The sequence below is a fragment of the Lethenteron reissneri genome, chromosome 3 (genome assembly GCF_015708825.2).
Source record: "Lethenteron reissneri isolate LAM-NWPU_2019-01 chromosome 3, ASM1570882v1, whole genome shotgun sequence".
NCBI classification, from domain to species: domain Eukaryota; kingdom Metazoa; phylum Chordata; class Hyperoartia; order Petromyzontiformes; family Petromyzontidae; genus Lethenteron; species Lethenteron reissneri.
The window spans coordinates 11,816,474-11,842,093 of record NC_083781.1 but is presented as its reverse complement, the minus strand read 5'-3'; the positions used below and the strand labels follow the sequence as shown (position 1 = coordinate 11,842,093).

At 47.9% G+C, this 25,620-nt stretch overlaps 2 protein-coding genes and 8 non-coding genes across 10 annotated transcripts; 6 read left to right on the top strand and 4 right to left on the bottom strand.

Moving 5' to 3' along the window:
• The first annotated feature begins 2,807 nt into the window (after positions 1-2,807).
• NDUFB10 (NADH:ubiquinone oxidoreductase subunit B10) lies at positions 2,808-9,674 on the top strand. The gene is made up of 4 exons (XM_061558390.1): positions 2,808-3,044; positions 6,924-7,062; positions 7,904-8,043; positions 9,450-9,674. The coding sequence occupies exons 1-4, from the start codon at positions 2,897-2,899 to the stop codon at positions 9,545-9,547; spliced, it is 525 nt and encodes a 174-aa protein (XP_061414374.1). The 5' UTR covers positions 2,808-2,896; the 3' UTR covers positions 9,548-9,674.
• Positions 9,675-9,755: 81 nt separating this feature from the next.
• RPS2 (ribosomal protein S2) lies at positions 9,756-14,166 on the bottom strand. The gene is made up of 7 exons (XM_061558376.1): positions 14,029-14,166; positions 13,386-13,475; positions 13,151-13,258; positions 12,330-12,503; positions 10,872-11,031; positions 10,535-10,626; positions 9,756-9,898 (listed from the first exon to the last, which is right to left on the bottom strand). The coding sequence occupies exons 1-7, from the start codon at positions 14,161-14,163 to the stop codon at positions 9,836-9,838; spliced, it is 822 nt and encodes a 273-aa protein (XP_061414360.1). The 5' UTR covers positions 14,164-14,166; the 3' UTR covers positions 9,756-9,835.
• A 4,344-nt stretch (positions 14,167-18,510) lies between these two features.
• Positions 18,511-18,582, top strand: TRNAA-CGC (transfer RNA alanine (anticodon CGC)). Its single transcript has one exon. It is a non-coding gene; the product is annotated as a tRNA-Ala (tRNA).
• A 1,828-nt stretch (positions 18,583-20,410) lies between these two features.
• TRNAA-CGC (transfer RNA alanine (anticodon CGC)) lies at positions 20,411-20,482 on the bottom strand. Its single transcript has one exon. It is a non-coding gene; the product is annotated as a tRNA-Ala (tRNA).
• A 234-nt stretch (positions 20,483-20,716) lies between these two features.
• TRNAR-CCG (transfer RNA arginine (anticodon CCG)) lies at positions 20,717-20,789 on the top strand. The gene has a single exon. It is a non-coding gene; the product is annotated as a tRNA-Arg (tRNA).
• Positions 20,790-21,447: 658 nt separating this feature from the next.
• TRNAA-CGC (transfer RNA alanine (anticodon CGC)) lies at positions 21,448-21,519 on the top strand. The gene has a single exon. It is a non-coding gene; the product is annotated as a tRNA-Ala (tRNA).
• A 1,877-nt stretch (positions 21,520-23,396) lies between these two features.
• On the bottom strand, positions 23,397-23,468 carry TRNAA-CGC (transfer RNA alanine (anticodon CGC)). Its single transcript has one exon. It is a non-coding gene; the product is annotated as a tRNA-Ala (tRNA).
• A 451-nt stretch (positions 23,469-23,919) lies between these two features.
• TRNAA-UGC (transfer RNA alanine (anticodon UGC)) lies at positions 23,920-23,991 on the bottom strand. The gene has a single exon. It is a non-coding gene; the product is annotated as a tRNA-Ala (tRNA).
• Positions 23,992-24,226: 235 nt separating this feature from the next.
• Positions 24,227-24,299, top strand: TRNAR-CCG (transfer RNA arginine (anticodon CCG)). The gene has a single exon. It is a non-coding gene; the product is annotated as a tRNA-Arg (tRNA).
• Positions 24,300-24,961: 662 nt separating this feature from the next.
• Positions 24,962-25,033, top strand: TRNAA-CGC (transfer RNA alanine (anticodon CGC)). The gene has a single exon. It is a non-coding gene; the product is annotated as a tRNA-Ala (tRNA).
• The last annotated feature ends 587 nt before the right edge of the window (positions 25,034-25,620 follow it).

The following is a 25,620-nucleotide window of genomic DNA, read 5'->3' as shown; positions in this document are numbered from 1 at the left end:
CAATGGTACAAAAACTGTTTTTAAAAAAAAAACGAGTTTTCAATCTAGATTTAAAAGTGCATAGCTCCAGTGGATTCCTAATATCGGAATGGAAAGCGTTCTAAACGGGCGAAGAAGCGCATCCGAAAGTTGAGCAATGCAGTGACCGTCTTTGTTCGACGGCTCGCCAAAAAATTCTGCGATGATGGCCGGAGTTGGCGTGGTGGTTTATGTTCGCGGCCGGTTCGGACATCACTCTCCAATGACGAGTTATCCGTGGGCAGGAATCGAACTCATGTCACGGAGTGCTCCGCACCAAACCGCTCCACAATCCTGCAGTCGTTGCCAAACACTCGTCACGTGCTATGTGTGGAAATGGGCAGGATCATGAAAGCATTGTTCTATTTTGATTTGAAGCTTTCGTGACTGCAGAAATCCATACTCTTTGGTTCTCTCGGTAAAGTCACGTGGGTAGAAAATAAATCGCGACGTTTCGGGCGCAACACAAGCGTCCGTTATCAGGTGGGTAAAGTCACTTTACCGAAAGAACCAAAGAGCATTGTTACACTTTCCTTCGGAGTGGGCAGGTAGGAACTTGGTTGGACAGCGCATTCGTGCACGACAGACAGACACATAATCCCTGGTGGGCAGTGTGGAACCTGTTGTTCCTCTACCTGTATAAAAGATAACTTGACTTGAGGTAGCCAGGCAGCCAGCCAGGTAGCCAGCCCTCTTAACTATCGGCCCCTCCTCCTTGCTTAGGCACCTCCCCTTACCCCCCTCCCTTAGGCCCCTCCCCCCTTAGGCCCCTCCCCTGACCCCCCCCCCCCTTCCTTAGGCCCCTCCTCTGATCCCCCCCCCCCCCTCAGGCCCCTCTCCTGACTCCGCCCTTCCTTAGGCCCCTCCCCTCTCCGTACCCGGCAGTAGGTCTCCACCAATCAAAGAGCTGTTTATATTATATATTTATTAATGCACGACAGACAGTCAGACAGACAAATAATCCCTGGTGGGCAGTGTGGAACGTTGTTCCTACCTGTATATTTGTAAACTTACTCAGCCCACAAACGACTGCACAAAAAAAAACAATAATTACATTCGTTTAGTCTTGGTTTGGCTTAAGTTTAGTGTGGGAAATTGCGCCCCCTGCCGTGTTAAATTATAACCAATATCTTCAACATCGGTTAATAACACTGCCGCCTTAAATGGAAGCCTGTATGATAGGCGACGTTTCGGGCAATGGCCCATCTTCAGAGCACATGAGGCCACTTCAAGGATTTTTTTTCTGGAGAAGAATATACAAAATTATTACCTTTTAGAGAATTAAATGGGGGTCACAGGACAACTGGACATTCAAGACAAGCCCACAAATCTGGCTGCCGCCTGATGAAGCTGGTTGTAATTACTGGCAAAACGTCGTACTCAGATTGCTAATGTTGTGGCTTGGCTCTCCAACACAGCGGTGTGCTGTACTAGTATACTACACTATACACTACACTATACACTATTATACACTACACTATACACGACACTACAATACACTCCACTATACACTACACTATACTACTATACACTACACTATACACGATACTACTATACACTACACTACTATACACTACACTATACACTACATTATACTACTATACACTATACTACTATACACTCCACTATACACGACACTACGATACACTCCACTACTATACACTACACTATACACTACACTATACACTACTATACACTACACTATACACTACACTATACACTACACTATACACTACTATACACTACACTATACACTACTATACACTACACACTACTATACACTACACTATACACTACTATACACTACACTATACACTACATTATACTACTATACAATACACTATACACCAGAGGTGTGGACTCGAGTCATGTGACTTGGACTCGAGTCAGACTCGAGTCATGAATTTGATGACTTCAGACTCGACTTGGACTTGCATAACAATGACTTTGTCCCACCTCTGAGGTGTGGACTCGAGTCATGTGACTTGGACTCGAGTCAGACTCGAGTCATGAATTTGATGACTTCAGACTCGACTTGGACTTGCATAACAATGACTTTGTCCCACCTCTGCTATACACTACTACACACTTCACTATACACTACACTACTATACACCACACTATACACTACTATACACTACACTATACACTACAATATACTACTATACAATACACTATACACTACTACACACTTCACTATACACTACACTATACACTACTATACACTATACACTACACTATATTACTATACACTACACTATACACCAGAGGTGTGGACTCGAGTCATGTGACTTGGACTCGAGTCAGACTCGAGTCATGAATTTGATGACTTCAGACTCGACTTGGACTTGCATAACAATGACTTTGTCCCACCTCTGCTATACACTACACTATACACCACTATACACTACACTTGACTACACACTAGTGCTGTACTAGTAACGAATTGGCCACGTTCTGTTTACGTGACAACCCTCACTAGTTGGCTGTGTCGGGTGGTGGCGGGTTTAACGACACAACATTTATATATTTACGCGATCTAACCCCCCAAAAAAACAATCTCTTTTATGGACGATATTGGTCACTAAAGCCTGCCCACGTGTTCAACTGTGAATATCGAACTCAGCTCGTGGGGTCCGTAGCGCGCTAACCGCTGCGCCACCGCTCCCCCCCACTAACAGCCCCTCCAACTCAAGCACGGCACATTTCAACTCACCACTCGCCCTGGGGGCAGAAACACCCACACGGGCGACTTCACGCACGCGCGTTCAGCAGCCCTCAGGGCGTCTGTCGCTCTCACAGCTTCACCACAAGATCCTCCGCAGCGCTTCTGCGTCTCTCTCCGTCTCTCATCGCCGTCGTCTCCTCGACCCTCGCCATGCCTGAAGGGGTGGACAAGGACGTCTACCCGGAGGCCCCGAGCCGCACTCCGGCGGTAGAGAGGAGCACCACGCTGCCCGACCCGGGACTAATCGTGGCCCAGCTCTACCACCTCGCCATCGACCTCCCCGTCACGACCTTGCGGGGTAGCGACATTCGCAGTCACCTTGGTGGTGGCACACACACCACACACACACACCACACACACACCACGCACACACACACCACACACACACCACACACACACCACACACACACCACACACACACACACACACCACACACACACACCACACACACACACCACGCACACACACGCCACATACACCACACACCCCACACACACACCACACACACACCACACACACACCACACACACACCACCACACACACACACACACACCACACACACCCACACACACACACCACGCACACACACGCCACACACACACACACACGCACACACACACCACACTACACCACACACACACGCCACACACACACCACACACACACACACCACACACACACCACACACACACCACACACACACACCCACACACACACACCACACACCACCACACACACGCCACACACACACACCACACACACACACCACACACACACACCACACACACACCACACACCACACACACCACACACACACACACACACACACACACACACACACCACACACACACACACCACACACACACACACCACACACACACACCACACACACACCACACACACACACGCCACACACACACACACCACACACACACACCACACACACACACACACACACACACACCACACACACCACACCACACACACACACCACGCACACACACACCACACACACACACCACACACACACACACACACACCACACACACACACCACACACACCACACACACACACCACACACACACCACACACACACACACCACACACACACACACCACACACACACACCACACACACACCACACACACACCACACACACACCACACACACACACACCACACACACACCACACACACACACACCACACACACACCACACACACACACACACACACCACACACACACACGCCACACACACACCACACACACACCACACACACACACCACACACACACACTACACACACACACACACCACACACACCACACACACACACACCACACACACACCACACACACACCACCACACACCACACCACACACACCACACACACCACCACACACACACACACACACCACACACACACACACACACACCACACCACACACACACCACACCACACACACACCACACACACACACGCCACACACACACACCACACACACACCACACACACACACACGCCACACACACACACACCACACACGCCACGCACACACGCCACGCCACACACACACGCCACACACACACGCCACACACACACACCACACACACACACCACACACACAAACACCACACACACCACACACCACACACACAAACACCACACACACAAACACCACACACACAAACACCACACACACAAACACCACACACACAAACACCACACACACCCTACACCACACACACCCTACACCACAAACACACACACGCCACACACGCCACACACACCACGCCACAAGCTGTCTGGCCAAGCAGGACGAGCTGAAGTGACGCGGGGAGTGGTGGTGCACGCCTCTGTGTACACGATGTGCTGCTGTGTGTGTGCACGTGTGTGTGTGATGCGGGGGTAGCGCCATTCACAGCCGCACGCGAGAGCTCGAGCCGAGCAGGATGAGCTGAAGTCACGCGGGGATGGGTGGTGCATGTGTGTGTACTGTACAGATTGTGTACTGTACAGTGTGTGTGCTATACAGTGTGTGTACTGTGCATTGGGTGTGTACTGTACAGTGTGTGTGTACTGTACATTGGGTGTGTACTGTGCATTGGGTGTGTACTGTACAGTGTGTGTGTGCTGTACATTGGGTGTGTACTGTACAGTGTGTGTGTGCTGTGCATTGGGTGTGTACTGTACAGTGTGTGTGTGCTGTACATTGGGTGTGTACTGTACAGTGTGTGTGTACTGTACATTGGGTGTGTACTATACAGCGTGTGTGCTGTACATCGTGTGTACTGTACAGTGTGTGTGTGCTGTGTAGGCTATGGAGTACATGCTGTGTGTATGTGTGCTGTGTGTGTGATGTGTGTGTGCTGTGTGTGCGTGTGCTGTGTAGTGTGTGTGCTGTGTAGGCTATGGAGTACATGATGTGTGTGCTATGTGTATGTGTGCTGTGTAGTGTGTGTGTGCTGTGTAGGCTATGGGGTACATGCTGTGTGTGCTGTGTGTGCGTGTGCTGTGTAGTGTGTGTGCTGTGTAGGCTATGGGGTACATGCTGTGTGTGTGTGTGCTGTGTAGGGTGTGTGCTCTGTGTGTGTTTTGTATGCGGGGTTCCACCATCCACAGCTGTAAGTTCGGTATGCATCTCTCGATTGAAGGTTCAGAATCAAAATATTTTATTTATCCGAGGTTAATGTCCATTAGTAACCTTAATATGTAAATATGTAGCTTGTGTATCAGTGTCCCAACTGTGTGTAGTCTACAGAGTGGATCTTTGTGTGAGTGCAAGATCGTGCCACACGGGAACACGAGTTCGATTCCCGCACACGGCCAACACCGGTGGCGAATATCTTAACCTGTCCTGACCCTCCCCTAGGTCGACTCGGCCTCGAATGAGCACCTCGGTGGGGTGCGTAGTAAACATCGCCACCGGGGAGACAAAGGCGGCCGGCCGTGGTGCTGGCCACCCGCCCCCTCGTGTGCCGTGCCGGCCTTCATAGCAGCACTTGGCCCAACAATCGGTGAAGGCTATACGGGGGCTCTTTATCTTTGTAAGATCATGTCTACTGGATTAATGACCACAGTAGCTTGTATTGTGCGGTGTTTGTTCTTTGCACGTGAGTTTTAGTCAACCCACTGGTGGATGAAGGCCTTCCCACGCCTAGCGAATAATTTTACCCCAAATCGCCACGTTGGTCAGTCAATGATTTGGCACAAACCGCACCGTGTATTGCGCCGTTCTGTCTCGTTCCAATTCCATTGATCAATTCTCTTCTATTCTTGCGTTCGGCGATACGTCCGGGAGCTAAAACGCCAACGTTGAGGTCTGGGTCAGTAACAGGGGGAGGACTTCAGGACACACAGAGAGAGAGAGTTCGTGTCGTCTTGCTGTTCGTCCTTCGTTAAAGAAGCGCAGACCGCATTGGATTTTACTTTTGGGGTCCATAGTTTGGATTGCGCGGCCACGGTCGCCCTTCTCTGGCTCGTCCTTGTGTGTTCCCATTCACGAAGATGTGTGCACGGGCGTGTTGTTCTGATGCAATTGATGGTTACTACACCAGTGCCCTTTGAGGAATGTCAAAAGCCAAGCAGGTGCGATGTTTGGGTCTCGAATGAGGCGTTTATTCCATTGTTCCATTTGTACAAATTGCAAAACAAATCTTGATGCGCGCAACGCGACGAATCCATCATGACCGTAAGTATTCGTTACGGTTGACCTGATCTTGTTTTGAGTGATTTGTTGACCTTTCTTATACTCTGCACTGCCATGTTTCTGTACTGATTGTTGTTGTAACGTTCTTACCTTGTGTCCCTACTGGGCATCTGTGAAAAAGAGCTTTATAGCTCATCGGATTCCGCCAGTATATTCAGATTTAATTCAGCCACATCGTGGCTGTGTGTCCGTACCTGGCTGTGTGTGTGTGTCCGTGCCTGGCTGTGTGTGTGTCCGTGCCTGGCTGTGTGTGTGTGTGTCCGTGCCTGGCTGTGTGTGTGTGTGTCCGTGCCTGGCTGTGTGTGTGTGTGTCCGTGCCTGGCTGTGTGTGTGTGTGTCCGTGCCTGGCTGTGTGTGTGTGTGTCTGTGCCTGGCTGTGTGTGTGTCCGTGCCTGGCTGTGTGTGTGTCCGTGCCTGGCTGTGTGTGCGCATCTGCCCGTCTCTCTCGCTCTCTTGCCAACGCAGAGTGGGTGGAGCGCCAGCAGCAGAAGAACAACCACGTCTACTACCACCGCCAGTACCGCCGCGTGCCCATGCTCACCGAGTGCACTGTCGGGGACCTGCTGTGCAACTACGAGGCTGACCGCCAGTGGAAGCGTGACCTGTGCGTAACGTTTGCACATTGGAGTTGCACCCCCCCCCCCCCCCCACCACTATCCAGGGCCGGATTAAGGTTCTTGTAGGCTAGATGAACACGCTTGGCTCGAAAGTAACAACATCACAATGTATCCCTCTACTCAAGACCGAAACAGGAGGATTTCCCCACAAATCTGGCTGTCCGCCTGATGCTCGTTGTAATTATTGGCGAAACGTCGTAATCGAATGCATGTTGTGGGTTTACTCTCCAACACACCGGTGTGCTGTACGAGTAACGCATTTTCATGTTTTTCATGTTTTGTTTACGTGACAAACCTTACTAATTGGCTGTCGGGTGATGACGGGTTTAACACGTTTATATTTACGCCATCTCGTCCAAAAACCTCTATGGATTCTTGTAGGCCTTTCAGTGATAACTTTCCAAAAGTTACTATGGCCGCTATCACTCCACTTGTTTCGCGCGTGCTTCGTCCAGCCACTGGACAGATGTTATCGACACGCTCATTATTTAGTCTGTGCCCTAATTCGATTGAAGCGTGCTGTGTGCCGCAGATAAACACATGTTAATTTGACACAATGTGCCTATCACTTTTATACAAATAGATGTATTCAATAAGATATCTTGGTAAACATTTTTATCATACACATGGTCAAACATTTTTCTTGTAGGCCCTAGGCAGTGCCTAGGCGGGGGACACGGATGTTATTCAATGGTATTCCGTGCGGATAATTTAACAAACCATTCCGTTGTTGACTATTTACAGGGCTCGGTATAGGATAGCTCGCATGCACTGGTTTTCCATCACCAATAAACCTTCACCTGGTCCTCTTTGCTACCGCCCCCGCAGGAAAGTGGACCGAGAGGTTGTGAAAATCATGCAGGAGCGTATGCAGGCGTGCGTCACTCGCGAGGGAGAGAACCACCAGCAGAACTGCTTGGAGGAAATGCGGAAGTACAAGGAAGTGAACACCGCCTTCGAATCGCGTTGTGAGTGCTGTACCAGTTCGTTGCACCTGGCAGAGTGGGGGGGAATCTCCCGGACGACCCCTTTGCCAGCTCGGCCTATTGGGAGGTGGCAGGACAGCTCCGCAATTGACTTGATCCACGGCTAAGTTTCTATGCATAATGAACCATGCAAACGTTATGCTGCAAAAATACACTAATCTAGCACTTCGAGTTATTCATGAGTGAGTTTATAATAATTTACACCAGTGTAAATGGCAACATAACATAGATTGTGCGATTTACCCCAGAAATATTCATTTGGATCTCTGGCATGGGTGGCAATGTGAAACCACAGCTACTTCTGAAATCCCTGGAAGTGACATCTAGTCCACAGCAGTGGTCAGCACCCACTCTGCCGAGAGTACATATTCAACACGTCAATATTTTACTGGTAGGAACCACCAGCCCACAGGGGATTATTGTGTCCGTCCGTCGTGCAGGGAGTGGCTGGGTGGGGAGGGGCTGGTCACCCCGTGGTGCCCTTATAAAACTCAACGTTTAACCTACTCACACTGGCTTGTGCCCGCCCTCAGTCGGGCATATTTGCAGAATACATCACACTGCCGTTGACCCTGGCCATTGACCGAGCAACCCAACCTTCTACCAGCTCCCTCCACAGGAATGTGTTAATTGCCAGAGCTGAACTTTTGGCAAATTTGATAACAGAATAAAAAAATGTTGTGCAGTTCAATAACTGGATGCAACAACAGTATCTCAGCAACTGTAAACCAAGGCATATGGCCATTAGGTATATATTTAAGCGGTATACAAAATTAGGCTGAAATCACTCGTCTAACAGACTTGATCATACCAAGACCTGTCTGTACAGCCTCGTCTGTGAAGGACAGTACTGCGAGCACCTGGTAAGGTTCGCAAAGTTAGTGATTTCCTGCTCAAATGAGAATTTTGGCAGAGGTAATCTTTTTATACAGGTAGGAACAACAGGTTCCACACTGCCCACCAGGGATTATTTGTCCGTCTGTCGTGCATATCCGGAATTCCGCACACCCATGCACCTCCCCACTGAACAAGGCCGCGATTGGTTGACGATGTCGGGGAGGGTGGGGGGGTAAACATGCCCACTCATCCAACTGCCCCCCTCCCCAAACGCCTCGCTGTCCAACCAAGTTCCTACCTGCCCACTCCAAAAGAACGTGTTTACCCTGGGCCAGTGGCAGGATAACTTTCCTCAGGGGTAAGTTTCAACCACCACAGTTCAAGCGTTCCTCGTTTTATCAACCTCTCACCAGGATTTCAACTTGTACCCTTCTGATTGGGAGTGTCTGATCGCTCTTTTGCTGGGCCACCAGGCCAGACATCTTCAAATACAACACTGTTTAATTGCAGGTGGGTGACTAGCTATTTTTTTTGTTGCGCGACGTGCACAGATGGCGACCTGGGCGTTCTGGGGAATTCACGGCGATGCCTGATGAAGCAGAAGCATCGCATGATCAAGGAGAGGCGGCAGGCAGCTGAAAATGAGTAGTGGAGTGGCAGCAATAACAGAGCTGTTTCTGATCCTTTAAGCGTCTTTCTCGCTGGCGCAGATGGCAGCGGCCAAAGCAAGCCAAGCCCGCCACCTCTGTACAGTCTAATAAAGATGTTAAAATATGCTTCTGCGACTGCCTGAATATATATACACCACCCATCACATACGCACACACGACGGAATTAAGTGCACGAAGATTCAAAAGCTTTTTTCCTTGGGTGGTTTTATTGACTGTGACCACAACAACGCAGAGCAATCCGTGCAGCTTCCCTGAGAAGCAGCGTTTTACGCTGTGGGCTTGGCCACGGCCACTCTCGTGTGGTTCTTGGCCAAGTGGTCGCTGTACTCCTGCAGAGGGAATAGTCACAAGGGGGGGGGAGGGGGGAGATGGATTAATTACCGACTCTTCACAGCAGGCATACAACTCAAATGAAGTGGGTATAAAATTAACCCGTAAAAACTAAGTTTTTCACTATAAATCCTTTATATGCGTGGCATCAGGGTGGCTAGAGTCCTCTCGTCCTCTGGCTTGAGATGGCTGCCACCTATGGGTCAGATGATTGTCTGCCACCATTAAGCAATTGGTAATTAAATATTTTTAAAAAATTCCCTAAAGTGTAAAATTTTGGAAATTATTTTTCACGAACATATTGTCTCGCACAACGAGTCTGTGCAAAATGTCAGCTCGATTGGATCACAGGAAGTGGGTTAAAAAACGACCGAAAGATTTGCACGGTCCTAAGCAAGCAAGCACGCAAGCAAGTTAACTTAATATAAAGGATTAAAAAAAATAACACAATAGCTTGTTTTATTCTCATCTGTCGTGTATATTATTACTCTTTGTATGGATGTTGTATTTGCTCCAGGATATGGAGATGTATTTCATGGAAAGCGCGGTATAAATAATATGCGCGCTCGCTGAAGAGGAAAGCATTTATATGGCGTGATTCCAGAACAATTCTCGTCCACTTCCCCGCCAGGTACCTGGTAAGGAGACTTGATGAACACAGTCTCCTTCCAGAGGTCCGGAGTCAGGTAGCTGTACGTCTTTGAGATGGCGTCAAACGTAGCCTTGGCTGTGGATGCAAGCAGTACGGTGGGTTAGACGACACAGGATGTGAGAGCAAATGCTGTTATATTGAGCATAGCTTGCTATTAAGCTTTCCAACCTCAATGCAGGGCACAAACTACTGCACCACCGCTGTGCCCCTTTAAACAAATAATTAGCAAAATAACCAGACCAATACCCAACGGCACAATCAGCAAGACGAACTATAGTGCAACAGCGGCCTTAAGTCTCTGCGTCGGCAAGAGCGTTTACCAAAGTTTCCCAGCGTGGCGGTGCATCCGCGTGCCGACGTGTAGCAGTCGTCAATGCCGGCCATGGTCAGCAGCTTCTTGGGCACAGGGGCCGACACGATGCCAGTACCGCGAGGCGCCGGGATGAGGCGCACCAGCACGGAGCCGCAACGGCCCGTGACCTGTCGAGAACGATCACAACAGCGGCTTATCACTCTGCACGCAAGGGCCTCTCTCTGTTCGAGCGGCGTGGGGATAGGTGCGACACTGGGTGTGGGATAACGTGTGTGTTATGTTGAACGTCTTTCGCACTCTACGTAGCCAACCGTGCTAATCGGAGGTGCAGGGTAAGGGCAACAAACGAAAGAAAAAGCAGTTCTCAGGAAATTAGTTTTAAATCTAGATTTAAAAGTGCACAGAACTAGCTGGTTCCAAATATCAAAAGAGCCTTGTGTGTATATGGGGGCAGCCACTGCATCCGAGGCTTCCCATTAAATAGTATAATCTGGTGGCTGGAAAAGGTCCCGTGAGTTGCAGAGCACGGGGAATGACTGATGAAGGTCAGGTGTCATGCAAATGCGTGGTCGCCCATGCCTCGAGGGCAATTGGACGACCCACTCGTGTTATAGGAGTCTTTAAACAATGCCAACGGCGTGCTACATTGAACAGTGACAATGTGGCAGTAGTGGTGACTTCATGCGGTATTGTAGAATGCTAAAAGGTGTGCTGCATAAGGCACTATGCAATAATAACGGTAAACTACGTAACATAGTACAATGCTAACTAACAGTTTGCTATGTTTTAGTGTCATCTATTGTTAGGCGATGAGAGTGGTGATGGTGTTCGGGCATTGCAAGAAAACTAACAGCGTGCTACACACAACTGTACAATGCAAAGGATTGAGCTACGGTTCAGAGCATTACAATAACAACATGAACCACGATAGGAGTGCAAAGTATAGGGAAGGTAAACAAATCACTTACAATTAGACAAATAAAACGTTACTTGTTTTTAGCTCACCAGGTAAAACTCACGGAGGTATTAGCTTATTTTTCAGAAGCTAGCTGGCCACAAATGATAGCTGAAACAAGTATAACCCGTAAAAACAAAGTTTTTCACTATAAATCCTTTATATGCGTGGCGGCTAGAGTCCTCTCGTCCGCTGGCTTGAGATGGCTGCCAGCTATGGGTCAGATGATTGCATTGCACCATTAAGCAATTGGTAATTAAATATAATATTTTTGTCCTATAAAGTGTAAAATTTTGGAAAAAAAATTTCACGAACATTAATTGTCACGCACAACGAGTGTGTGGAAAGTGTCAGCTCGATTGGATCACGGGAAGTGGGTTAAAAAACGACCGAAAGATTTGCACGGTCGTAAGCAAGCAAGCGAACTTAATGTAAAGGATTTAAAAAGTGGCTTATGTGGAAACGGGGTGTGCAGGGCACGACGGCGGAATGCTGCGGTGGGGGACTTACCTTGCAGGGCACGGTGTGCGGTTTGCTGATCTTGTTACCCCAGTAGCCACGGCGCACCGGCACGATGGAGAGTTTGGCGAGGATGATGGCGCCGCGGATGGCGGTCGCCACCTCCTTGGAGCACTTCACGCCGAGACCGATGTGTCCGTTGTAGTCACCGATCGCAACAAACGCCTGGCGGGAGGAATCGTGACAACACACACTTACATTAGCATTACATTCACGAGCAGTGTCGCTGCAACACACCCGCGTAACTTGATGTTCAGGTGAAGAAATCCACAATCACTGGCATTGTGGAATAGTCACAAGGTGAACGTGTAACTTATAAATGTATTGAAAAACAGTCTTCCACAAATGAACTACTCGAGAGCTTGAGACTCAATGTCGATGAATCAATGCACCATTGCACCCCTACTAAAATGTATTTTACAACCATCTTATGTACCGATAATTTCCATATCGTCGGGAATTGACAACCTCCCACTTATGTTGGTTATATTGTATTCCACTCCCTGTGCCATAAAATGGTTCGATCCCAACCTTCCCACCTGTAAATCTGAGTTGGCATTTTATCCCCGTGATCGTGTGGTTTTTTTTTCTCGGGATCCTCTGATTTTTTCCCTCCACATTTAGAAAAATGCGTTTAAGAGTATTTAGCTGTTATAAATGTCCATGTGATAATCCACTTCATTGGGCTATCATTTGTGGCCAGGGCACTTATGAAAAAGAGCCATATAGCTCAATGGGCCTTACCGGGTAAAATAATAGTTTTAATAGTGAACCTCTTACTCCCCCAGCAAACAAGCGCTACAACCACTCACCTTGAACCTGGTGCGCTGCCCGGCACGTGTCTGCTTCTGCACGGGCATGATCTTGAGCACCTCGTCCTTCAGAGCCGGGCCCAAGAACAGGTCGATGATCTCAAACTCCTGCAACGGGGCAGCCAAAACATGTCAAGTTAATAAAGGGCACAGTCGTCGCACGACAATGCACCAACAAGCTGGCGAGAGGAAAATGTTCTGGGGGTTACCCCCCTACATTTTTGCAATCCAATACCTTGATGGGCAGAGAGAAGAGGTAGATCTCCTCCAGGGACTTGATCTTCATGTCCTTCACCAAGCGACCCAGCTTGGTAACAGGATTCCACTGCAGCCAAGGAGACGTTGGGCATTACTATCCGGTGCTCATTTTGCATGACATCAATTGCCCGTAACGGTGGGTGCCACGTGGGCACGTGTCTGCTTGTGCGTGCTTGGATGTGTAGGTGAATGTGCGCGCTTTGGCACAGCGGTTGTGCAAGGCACCGCCACTACAGGTGTGGCGACTCGAGTTGGACTTTTGGCAGAACTAGGTGAGACAGTTTGGGGTGAGGCCTCATCCATCAGTGAACTGATCATGGACTCATGATTATTAAATTCACAGTTTGTCAATGTAGGCGATGTTCGCCGAGGTCAGTGCAGTTATTTTAACTACTTCACCACTGTTCCAGCCTGTTGCAATTACATGAACCGGCTATGTATCTCCCCGAGGTTGAGCCAGTCTTAAAAATGAGTACCTGGTGCTGTGTGCAAATATCAGCACTGGCAAGACAGTCAGCCAGCCGGGTATTGTTCTGGCCACACCATAACAGTGCTAAAAGGCTATATGGGGGATCTTTGTCAGGTGAGTCGGTGAGTCGGTGTGCAGGTGTCGCTCCCACCTCTTTGTCCTCGCTCTTCCCTCCACGTCCACGACCCCGGCCACGACCCCGACCTCGGCCGCGACCTCGACCCCGGGCCCCAGAGCCGAACCCCCCGCGGAAGCCGCCCCGATTACCACCGGCGTCGTCCGCCATTTGCTGCACGCGCACACACACGAGACATGACACTTAGATTTAGGGATTTAACTCGGACGCGAGGGTAAAACCGGAAGATATGTTTGCATGCGGCTCTCCTCCCAGTGCTCTTTTAAGGTTGATGGCCCCAATGAGCTGCAATGCACAAGCACACAAACTCTCAGGAGTGCTGCGTTAGACCTCGTTAAAGTGTCACAAGGGGGAACCTTTATCTGAGTGATGAATAAGGACTTTCAGATACATTTGGTGGGTTACACACACCTTGGCGTTATCCGATATTAAAGCAAAACAAAAGTATCTCAATCTTTCTTTCTAAATCAGAATCCGTAATTTAGACCGGAGGAATCCGATGATTTATGAAGCCCTTTTTCACAGACGTCCAAAAACCAAGGGCACACTTTTACTATTGTTACCAGGTTGAAAATGTCCCCTCTAGTATCCAACTCGTGGTGTTAAAAAGCTTGCAGTGAAAGGCGTCTGCAGGCCGGTTTGAAGTGATAGGCTCTCGCGTCGAATGATGCTTCATCGGGGGTACCATGCGAACCAGGGGACGTAGGTTTTCTACTCGTGCCATCAAGTGGAAAACCGGCGTACCCGGAGAAAGTTTAACACGAAGGCTTTCGCGACCATTATCATCCGTCATATAACACCCGGAGAAACCTCACAAAAAGATGACACTAAACGCTCCGCACGATGTACCGTGGATGTACTTTCCGTGTCTTGGGGCCACATAAAACGCTTAGTATTCCTCATCCACCTCCAACCCTGTTGCAATACTAACCAGGAGCAACCCCGCTTAGCTTTCGAAATAGAAGATATTACTGGTGATTTTGTCGTAGATTAGCCCCAACGAAGGGTTAATGGTAAATTATAACGCTACAATGGGATAGATTTCCAACCACGGCTAACATCAGTGGCGAGTTACATCTGAACCGATCCTAAAGGTCTCCCCCCCTCCCCTCTTCACCTTTCCGCACTAACCAGCGTGGAGAAGTATGGTCAACAACCCACGTGGACCAACACTTTCTGGGCGCGTGGAGGGCTTCATCCAGCAGTAGAATGATCAAGTTAATAAATCACTATCACACAATTGCTAATGAAAATAAGTTACATGCCTCGCATATCGCGGCTTTAATAATAAAATAGGCGACGTTCCGGGCAACGGCCCTTAATCAGAGTGCAAAAGCCATCCGTTTTGTGTGCATTATAAACGCTGACAAATTTCTCATCAGCCATCATCAATCCACTGCTAGATGAAGGCAAGTTGTTGCCATTCCCCACAGCCCTGCCATGCACAAGGGCTCATTCAATCACTTCCATCTCCGCGATTCACGTCCAAATTACATTTTGTCTAAGCGTATAGTTTTACGAAACTTGTAATTTCTATATAAATGGTTTCGCAATCACGAATCAAAATCCCTTCCTATGCTGCGGCCTAGGCCAGGCTTTACTCAAAACACAAGTTACACGTTGGTTTATAAATTAAATTTACAATTACAAACATTGAAGTTATCATCGCGTATCTATACCAGCCAACAGGTAACTTTACATCGCGTTCGACCCCTTTGAAACTCACAGCGATCGCGACAAAGTGAACGCGCACAATCCACGCCGCACTGAACACGCCATTACCAAACCTTATCGGCGCGGCAACCCGGCACACTAAACCTAATTAACGAGCGAACTTTACAAACGAAAGTCGCAAATAGTGCAATGGTAGCCTCCAGCAATGTTCGAGGAATCGTAATCTACTCGATGAGAGATCGCGCGGGGTCGGATGGCCGCGATGTGCGGCGGATTGCGACGAGGAATCAACGGGAGCGAAAGCGAGGCGCCATGACTTACGTGATGTCTCTGGGAGAAGAGGGGGCGCCAGTGCGCATGCGCGGCTATCAATGGCCCTCTTCGACGTCCAGGCGTTGCCAGGTAAGGGAGGATTTACCTCTAGATTCGGAGGATTTACCTCTAGATTCGGAGGATTTGTCTTTAGATTAAGAGGATTTGCCTCCAGATTCAGAGGATTTCCCTCTATATTCGGAGGATTTGCCTCTAGATTCGGAGGATTTCCCTCTAGATTCGGAGGATTTGCCTCCAGATTTAGAGGATTTACCTCTAGATTCAGAGGCTTTGCCTCCAGATTCAGAGGATTTCCCTCTAGATTCGGAGGATTTGCCTCTAGATTCGGAGGATTTCCCTCTAGAATCGGAGGATTTGCCTCCAGAATCAGAGGATTTACCTCTAGATTCAGAGGATTTGCCTCTAGATTTGGAGGATTTCCCTCTAGATTCGGAGGATTTGCCTCCAGAATCACAGGATTTACCTCTAGATTCGGAGGATTTGCCTCTAGATTCAGAGGATTTAATTCTAGATTCCAAGGATTTGTATTTAGATTCAGAGGATTTAACTCTAGATTCAGAGGATTTGCCTCCAGATTCAGATGATTTAACTCTAGATTCAGAGGATTTGCTTCCAGATTCGGAGGATTTAACTCTAGATTCAGAGGATTTAATTCTAGATTCCAAGGATTTGTATTTAGATTCAGAGGATTTACCTCTAGATTCGGAGGATTTCCCTCTAGATTCGGAGGATTTGCCTCCAGATTTAGAGGATTTACCTCTAGATTCAGAGGATTTGCCTCCAGATTCAGAGGATTTACCTCTAGATTCCAAGGATTTGCCTCCAGATTCAGAGGATTTAACTCTAGATTCAGAGGATTTACCTCTAGATTCCAAGGATTTGCCTCCAGATTCAGAGGATTTAACTCTAGATTCAGAGGATTTACCTCTAGATTCCAAGGATTTGCCTCCAGATTCAGAGGATTTAACTTTAGATTCAGAGGATTTACCTCTAGATTCCAAGGATTTGCCTCCAGATTCAGAGGATTTAACTCTAGATTGAGAGGATTTGTCTTGAGATTCAGAGAATTTAACTCTAGATTCAGAGGATTTAATTCTAGATTCGGAAGATTTGTCTCCAGATTCAGATGCTTTGTCTCCAGATTCAGAGGGTTTAACTCTAGATTCAGAGGATTTGGCTTTAGATTCAGAGGATTTTCCTCTACATTTTTTTAAATAAACTTCCAGATCCAGATTTTTAGAACGCTTTGGAAAATAATGGGGCTATTGCCTGAAACGTCGCGCGATTAATATATGTTTAAAAAATCTAATTAGTGTATTGAGTTTTTGTTGGTCGTTTGTGCTTAAACGTGTTTATTTCCAGGTATAAATTAACTTTATTTGTCACATTTATCCTGAGCCCAACACTTGCAGGCCTTCTTTCTTACGTGCATACATTACCCGTGTAATAATCAGCATAGTTCATGCCCATTGGAGCTTACAATCCCTGTAAAGCCCCGTACAATAAGTTCGTGAAACAGCTGGAGATGCACACAAGTGGAAAACAGCAATGTTCCGGTAAACATTGAACGTTGACCCAACGTTGCAACGTTATTATTTATTAATTATAATTTTCCCCCTACCTGACTTTACCGAAAAAAACCTAAGAGAATGATGTCAAAAGCCTGAAGGGGGCGATGCCTATGAGGGTGTAGGGCAGGGGGGGGTAGGGCGAGAGAAGGGGGGGCGAGAGGGGGGGCGAGAAGGGGGGGGGCGAGAAGAGGGGGGGGCGAGAGGGGGGGGGGCGAGAGGGGGGAGGGCGAGAGGGGGGGCGAGAGAGGGGTAGGGCGAGAGGGGGGGCGAGAGGGGGGGGGGGCAAGAGAGGGTAGGGCGAGAGGGGGGAGCGAAAGGGGGGGCGAGAGGGGGTAGGGCGAGAGGGGGTAGGGCGAGAGAGGGGGGGGGGGCGAGAGAGGGGTAGGGCGAGAGGGGGGGCGAGAGAGGGGGGGGGGGCGAGAGAGGGTAGGGCGAGAGGGGGGAGCGAAAGGGGGGGCGAGAGGGGGTAGGGCGAGAGGGGGTAGGGCGAGAGAGGGGGGGGGGGGCGAGAGGGAGGGGGGCGAGAGAGGGGGGCGAGAGGGTGGGGGGCAAGAAGGGGTAGGGCGAGAGGGGGGGGGGGCGAGAGGGGGTTAGGGCGGGAGAGGGGGGGGCGAGAGAGGGGGGGCGAGAGGGTGGGGGCGAGAGGGGGGGGCGAGAAGGGGGGGGGCGAGAAGGGGGGGGGGCGAGAGGGGGAGCGAGAGGGGGGGCGAAAGGGGGGGGCGAGAGGGGGGTAGGGCGAGAGGGGGGGCGAGAAGGGGGGGGGGGCGAGAAGGGGGGGGGGGCGAGATGGTGGGGGGCGAGAGAGGGGGGGGCGAGAGGGTGGGTCGAGAGAGGGGGGGGTAGGGCGAGAGGGGCGATCTCGCGTGTTGATTGCAGACTGACGACCATTAGCCCTGCAGAGGGCGCGTCGCCCGTGGCAGGGGATGTAGCTCAGTGGTAGAGCGCACGCTTCGCATGTGTGAGGCCCCGGGTTCAATCCCCGGCATCTCCACGCTTGGCCGATATTTTTTTTTATTCCAAAACTTTTTTTTCTTTCATCTTCTTGGTTCTTTCGGTAAAGTCACGTAGAATGGAAATAATAAATAATAAAAATAAAACATAACAAAATTATTCTCACGACGTTTCGGCCACAACGCAAGCAGCCGTCCTCGGATAAAGAGCAGGTCTGTCGGGGAGACAGCGTTGTGGTCGAAACGTCGTGAGCATTATTTTATTATGTTTTATTTTTATTATTTTATTATTTCCCTTCTACGTGACTTTACCGAAAGAACCAAGAAGATGAATCCCTGCAGTCACGAAAGCTTTAAATCGAAAAAAAAAATTCATTCAACGTGCCTTAGTTTCAAGAAAGGTGCTTAACAGTACAATGGTATTATACCAGTATAATACCAGCGTAATGATAATTTAGTATAATGCTAGCGTTGTTCAGGTTATAAGTGCTGGCAATCAGAGCAACGCACGCGTTTACATGTGCATGAACGCTTCAAACTATTTATTCAATTGGGACGAGACGCAGAAATTCATCGCCCTCACCACGCTACTGGGCAAACGAATGCGCCAGGGTGCTCTTGCAAATGAGACGCTATCCTGGACTCTAGAGTTCTCACGTGGTTAAAGGAAAAACACTTAATAAACGCATGTGTGTTGTGCTGTGTTGAAGGAATGCTCGTGTGTGCAGCTCGGGTGGGGGAGGGAGGGGCTGGGTGTGGAGGGGCTGGTCACCGCGTGGTGCCCTTATAAAACTCAACGTTTAACCTACTCACGCAGGCTTGTGCCCGCCCTCACAGTCGGGCACATTTGCGGAATACACCACGCCGCCGTTGACCCTGGCCACTGACCAAACAACCCAACGTTCCTACCAGCTCCCTCCGCAGGAATGTGTTTTTGGAATTCAACCTTTGTTGGAAAATTTAATTAAATAAAAGCTTCAGACACGGAGATGCCGGGGATTGAACCCGGGACCTCACAAATGCAAAGTGTCCGCTACACCACTTTGCTGCGTGCGCTCTACCACTGAGCTACATCCCCACCACACTGGCTCCGTCTGCACCCAGTAACGTGACCTCGCTGTGTAAGGGGGCTATCTGGGTCATGTCCTGAGTTGAAGAATCTACTCAGAAATCTCGCAGACCTGTTCCTTTTCCCGGTTGTTAGATTGCGGCACTTGGAAGCAAACATTACCTGGGCTACCTGCGTGGACCATGAAAGTGACATCTCATCCACAGTAGGGGTCATCACAAAGAACACACGGCTAGATGAATGTGGCCCAGTGGCCTAATGGATAAGGCACCAGCTTGCAGAGCTGGGGGTTGTGGATTTAAGTCCCATTTGGATCTTCAGTGTTTTGGTAAAAATTAAACGATCATCTTTCTTCTTCAAATCACAATTTGATTTCCCATTCAATTTCCGAGGCATAATTTACCTCTACTCTTTTCAATAAAATTTCCCAAGTATCCTGATCTAATTCGTTGAGTTATCCTTCAGCGATGAGGACTCCAGACTGATTTTCGTCTCACCCACTCCGTTCGACCACCACTCGGCAGGTCACAACACTTTTCTCTCGCCTTTTTCCACGCACTGCTCGCATTTGGAAGTCCATCCTACGGTATTAAGTCTAATAACCTTGCTAATTTCCATAAATTTGTTAACTCTTATCGACTACAACTTTGATTGTAGTGCTGTTAATTGCTGACCGAGTGATATGTTGGCCCGCTGGATCTGTGCTCAGCAACCAAAACGAATGAACACAAGCAGGCGTTTTTGTCCAGGCCACGCATATTCCTTCGAGTAAAATTGGCCACTGGCAAAATGCGACCACGTGGAGATGCCGGGGATTGAACCCGGGGCCTCACACATGCGAAGCGTGCGCTCTACCACTGAGCTACATCCCCACCACACTCGCTCCGTCTGAACCTAGTAACGTGACCTCGTTGTGTCAGGGGGCTATCTGGGTCATGTCCTGAGTTGAAGAATCTACTCAGAAATCTCGCAGACCTGTTCCTTTTCCCGGTTGTTAGATCGCGGCACTTGGAAGCAAGCATTACCTGGGCTACTTCCAAGGACCATGAAGTGACATCTCATCCACATTAGGGGTCATCACAAAGAACACACGGTTAGATGAATGTGGCCCAGTGGCCTAATGGATAAGGCACCAGCTTCCGGAGCTGGGGATTGTGGGTTCGAGTCCCATCTGGATCTTTAGTGTTTTGGTAAAAATTCAACGATCATTTTTCTTCTTCAAATCATTATTTGAGTTCCTATTCAATTACCTTGGCATAATTTTCCTCTACTCTCATAAAGTAAATTTCCCAAATATTCATATATATATTCTTATACTTTTCCACGTGATGATCAGCCACTGTCGTTGAGCTATCACTTGTGGCCAGGTCGCTTCTATTTCAAGAGATATTTCGCTCAGTGGCCCTGACCTGGTTAAATAAAAATTGACCCGTAAAAACAAAGTTTTTCACTATAAATCTTTTATATGCGTAGCATCGGTTTTATTTTATTATTCATTCGTTTTTCTTGAGTAAGAGTTTCATTTTTATCACATTGGTATTTTAAATAAAATATTAAATTTTTTGTTTTCCTAAAAAGTGGAAAATTTTGGAAATATTTGTTCACGAAAATAAATTGTCACGCACAACGAGTCTGTGTGCAAAATGTCAGCTCGATTGGATCACGGGAAGTGGGTTAAAAAACGACCGAAAGATTTGCACGGTCGTAAGCGCGCAAGCAAGCAAGCAAGTGACTTTACCGAAAAAACCTAAGAATATTAATATAAAGGATTTTAAAAAATGTTTAAAGGTCAAAACGACGAGGTCACCTTACTGGGTTCAGGCGGAGCCAGCGTGGTGGGGATGTAGCGCAGTGGTAGAGCGCACGCTTCGCATGTGTGAGGCCCCGGGTTCAATCCCCGGCATCTCCACGCTTGACCGATATTTTTTTTATTCCAAATTTGTTTTTTCATCTTCTTGGTTCTTTCGGTAAAGTCACGTAGAATGGAAATAATAAAATAATAAAATAATTCTCACGACGTTTCGGCCACAACGCAAGCAGCCGTCCTCAGATGAAGACCAGGTCTGTTGGGGAGACAGCGTTGTGGCCGAAACGTCGTGAGCATTATTTTATTATGTTTTATTTTTATTATTTTATTATTTCCCTTCTACGTGACTTTACCGAAAGAACCAAGAAGATGAATCCCTGCAGTCACGAAAGCTTTAAATCGAAAAAAAAATTCATTCAACGTGCCTTAGTTTCAAGAAAGGTGCTTAACAGTACAATGGTATTATACCAGTATAATACCAGCGTAATGATAATTTAGTATAATGCTAGCGTTGTTCAGGTTATAAGTGCTGGCAATCAGAGCAACGCACGCGTCTACATGTGCATGAACGCTTCAAACTATTTACTCAATTGGGACGAGACGCAGAAATTCATCGCCCTCACCACGCTACTGGGCAAACGAATGCGCCAGGGTGCTCTTGCAAATGAGACGCTATCCTGGACTCTAGAGTTCTCACGTGGTTACACGAAAAACACTTAATAAACGCATGTGTGTTGTGCTGTGTTGAAGGAATGCTCGTGTGTGCAGCTCGGGTGTGGCTGGGGAGGGGCTGGGTGGGGAGGGGCTGGGTGGGGCTGGGTGGGGGGTGGGAGGGGTGGGGGGTGGGAGGGGTGGGGGGCTGGGTGGGGAGGGGCTGGTCACCGCGTGGTGCCCTTATAAAACTCAACGTTTAACCTACTCACGCAGGCTTGTGCCCGCCCTCACAGTCGGGCACATTTGCGGAATACACCACGCCGCCGTTGACCCTGGCCATTGACCGAGCAACCCAACGTTCTTACCAGCTCCCTCCGCAGGAATGTGTTTTTGGAATTCTACCTTTGTTGGAAAAAGTAATTAAATAAAAGCTTCCGACATGGAGATGCCGGGGATTGAACCCGGGGCCTCACAAATGCAAAGTGTCCGCTACACCACTTTGCCGCGTGCGCTCTACCACTGAGCTACATCCCCACCACACTGGCTCCGTCTGCACCCAGTAACGTGACCTCGCTGTGTAAGGGGGCTATCTGGGTCATGTCCTGAGTTGAAGAATCTACTCAGAAATCTCGCAGACCTGTTCCTTTTCCCGGTTGTTAGATTGCGGCACTTGGAAGCAAACATTACCTGGGCTACCTGCGTGGACCATGAAAGTGACATCTCATCCACAGTAGGGGTCATCACAAAGAACACACGGCTAGATGAATGTGGCCCAGTGGCCTAATGGATAAGGCACCAGCTTGCAGAGCTGGGGGTTGTGGATTTAAGTCTCATTTGGATCTTCAGTGTTTTGGTAAAAATTAAACGATCATCTTTCTTCTTCAAATCACAATTTGATTTCCCATTCAATTTCCGAGGCATAATTTACCTCTACTCTTTTCAATAAAATTTCCCAAGTATCCTGATCTAATTCGTTGAGTTATCCCTCAGCGATGAGGACTCCAGACTGATTTTCGTCTCACCCACTCCGTTCGACCACCACTCGGCAGGTCACAACACTTTTCTCTCGCCTTTTTCCACGCACTGCTCGCATTTGGAAGTCCATCCTACGGTATTAAGTCTAATAACCTTGCTAATTTCCATAAATTTGTTAACTCTTATCGACTACAACTTTGATTGTAGTGCTGTTAATTGCTGACCGAGTGATATGTTGGCCCGCTGGATCTGTGCTCAGCAACCAAAACGAATGAACACAAGCAGGCGTTTTTGTCCAGGCCACGCATATTCCTTCGAGTAAAATTGGCCACTGGCAAAATGCGACCACGTGGAGATGCCGGGGATTGAACCCGGGGCCTCACACATGCGAAGCGTGCGCTCTACCACTGAGCTACATCCCCATTCTGGTCCTACCTGGGCGCACTTCCACCTAGGTACAGTGTAAAACATCGTCATCAGCTTCTTCCTCTCCCTTGTCACCCCACTCACTCTCCTGTTGGCCCTGGGCCCTGTACCCACCAAGTCTTTGAAACAAAAATAAATAACAAGAATACATGTGGATGGATCCTATAATGCTTTCCCAATTTATTTATTCTTGAAAATATTTTAATCCAAAATAAAAACGTTTTTTGGATACTTTTAAGCACTTGTTTTCATCTCCAAATGTTTAAGGAAACCATTTCATCACTGTGTGCATCGCTAGTTATACATAATAGCAAGTTCCTGAAATCAACAAAAATTCATCCTAAAGTATCGTTCATTTATGGTAATATTTACGAGAGTTCATGTGCACCCCGATTACAGGGACATGAACCTTTGTTGGAAAAAGTAATTAAATAAAAGCTTCCGACATGGAGATGCCGGGGATTGAACCCGGGGCTTCACACATGCAAAGCGTGCGCTCTACCACTGAGCTACATCCCCACCACACTCGCTCCGTCTGAACCCAGTAACGTGACCTCGTTGTGTCAGGGGGCTATCTGGGTCATGTCCTGAGTTGAAGAATCTACTCAGAAATCTCGCAGACCTGTTCCTTTTCCCGGTTGTTAGATCGCGGCACTTGGAAGCAAGCATTACCTGGGCTGCTTCCAAGGACCATGAAAGTGACATCTCATCCACATTAGGGGTCATCACAAAGAACACACGGTTAGATGAATGTGGCCCAGTGGCCTAATGGATAAGGCACCAGCTTCCGGAGCTGGGGATTGTGGGTTCGAGTCCCATCTGGATCTTTAGTGTTTTGGTAAAAATTCAACGATCATTTTTCTTCTTCAAATCATTATTTGAGTTCCTATTCAATTACCTTGGCATAATTTTCCTCTACTGTCATAAAGGAAATTTCCCAAATATTCATATATATATTCTTATACTTTTCCACGTGATGATCAGCCACTGTCGTTGAGCTATCACTTGTGGCCAGGTCGCTTCTATTTCAAGAGATATTTCGCTCAGTGGCCCTGACCTGGTTAAATAAAAATTGACCCGTAAAAACAAAGTTTTTCACTATAAATCCTTTATATGCGTAGCATCGGTTTTATTTTATTATTCATTCGTTTTTCTTGAGTAAGAGTTTCATTTTTATCACATTGGTATTTTAAATTAAATATGAATTTTTTTGTTTTCCTAAAAAGTGTAAAATTTTGGAAAAATGTGTTCACGAAAATAAATTGTCACGCACAACGAGTCTGTGTGCAAAATGTCAGCTCGATTGGATCACGGGAAGTGGGTTAAAAAACGACCGAAAGATTTGCACGGTCGTAAGCGCGCAAGCAAGCAAGCAAGCAAGTGACTTTACCGAAAAAACCTAAGAATATTAATATAAAGGATTTTAAAAAATGTTTAAAGGTCAAAACGACGAGGTCACCTTACTGGGTTCAGGCGGAGTCAGCGTGGTGGGGATGTAGCTCAGTGGTAGAGCGCACGCTTCGCATGTGTGAGGCCCCGGGTTCAATCCCCGGCATCTCCACGCTTGACCGATATTTTTTTTATTCCAAATATGTTTTTTCATCTTCTTGGTTCTTTCGGTAAAGTCACGTAGAATGGAAATAATAAAATAATAAAATAATTCTCACGACGTTTCGGCCACAACGCAAGCAGCCGTCCTCAGATGAAGACCAGGTCTGTTGGGGAGACAGCGTTGTGGCCGAAACGTCGTGAGCATTATTTTATTATGTTTTATTTTTATTATTTTATTATTTCCCTTCTACGTGACTTTACCGAAAGAACCAAGAAGATGAATCCCTGCAGTCACGAAAGCTTTAAATCGAAAAAAAAATTCATTCAACGTGCCTTAGTTTCAAGAAAGGTGCTTAACAGTACAATGGTATTATACCAGTATAATACCAGCGTAATGATAATTTAGTATAATGCTAGCGTTGTTCAGGTTATAAGTGCTGGCAATCAGAGCAACGCACGCGTCTACATGTGCATGAACGCTTCAAACTATTTACTCAATTGGGACGAGACGCAGAAATTCATCGCCCTCACCACGCTACTGGGCAAACGAATGCGCCAGGGTGCTCTTGCAAATGAGACGCTATCCTGGACTCTAGA

Excerpts from the sequence above, each read along its gene's own strand:
- NDUFB10 (XM_061558390.1), top strand. The coding sequence starts at position 2,897 with ATGCCTGAAGGGGTGGACAAGGACGTCTACCCGGAGGCCCCGAGCCGC. Across the intron at positions 3,045-6,923 it reads CCCCGTCACGACCTTGCGGG|AGTGGGTGGAGCGCCAGCAG; the intron begins GTAGCGACATTC and ends TTGCCAACGCAG. Across the intron at positions 8,044-9,449 it reads CACCGCCTTCGAATCGCGTT|ATGGCGACCTGGGCGTTCTG; the intron begins GTGAGTGCTGTA and ends CGACGTGCACAG.
- RPS2 (XM_061558376.1), bottom strand. The coding sequence starts at position 14,163 with ATGGCGGACGACGCCGGTGGTAATCGGGGCGGCTTCCGCGGGGGGTTC. Across the intron at positions 13,476-14,028 it reads GGAAGAGCGAGGACAAAGAG|TGGAATCCTGTTACCAAGCT; the intron begins GTGGGAGCGACA and ends CCTTGGCTGCAG. Across the intron at positions 13,259-13,385 it reads TCTTCTCTCTGCCCATCAAG|GAGTTTGAGATCATCGACCT; the intron begins GTATTGGATTGC and ends GCCCCGTTGCAG.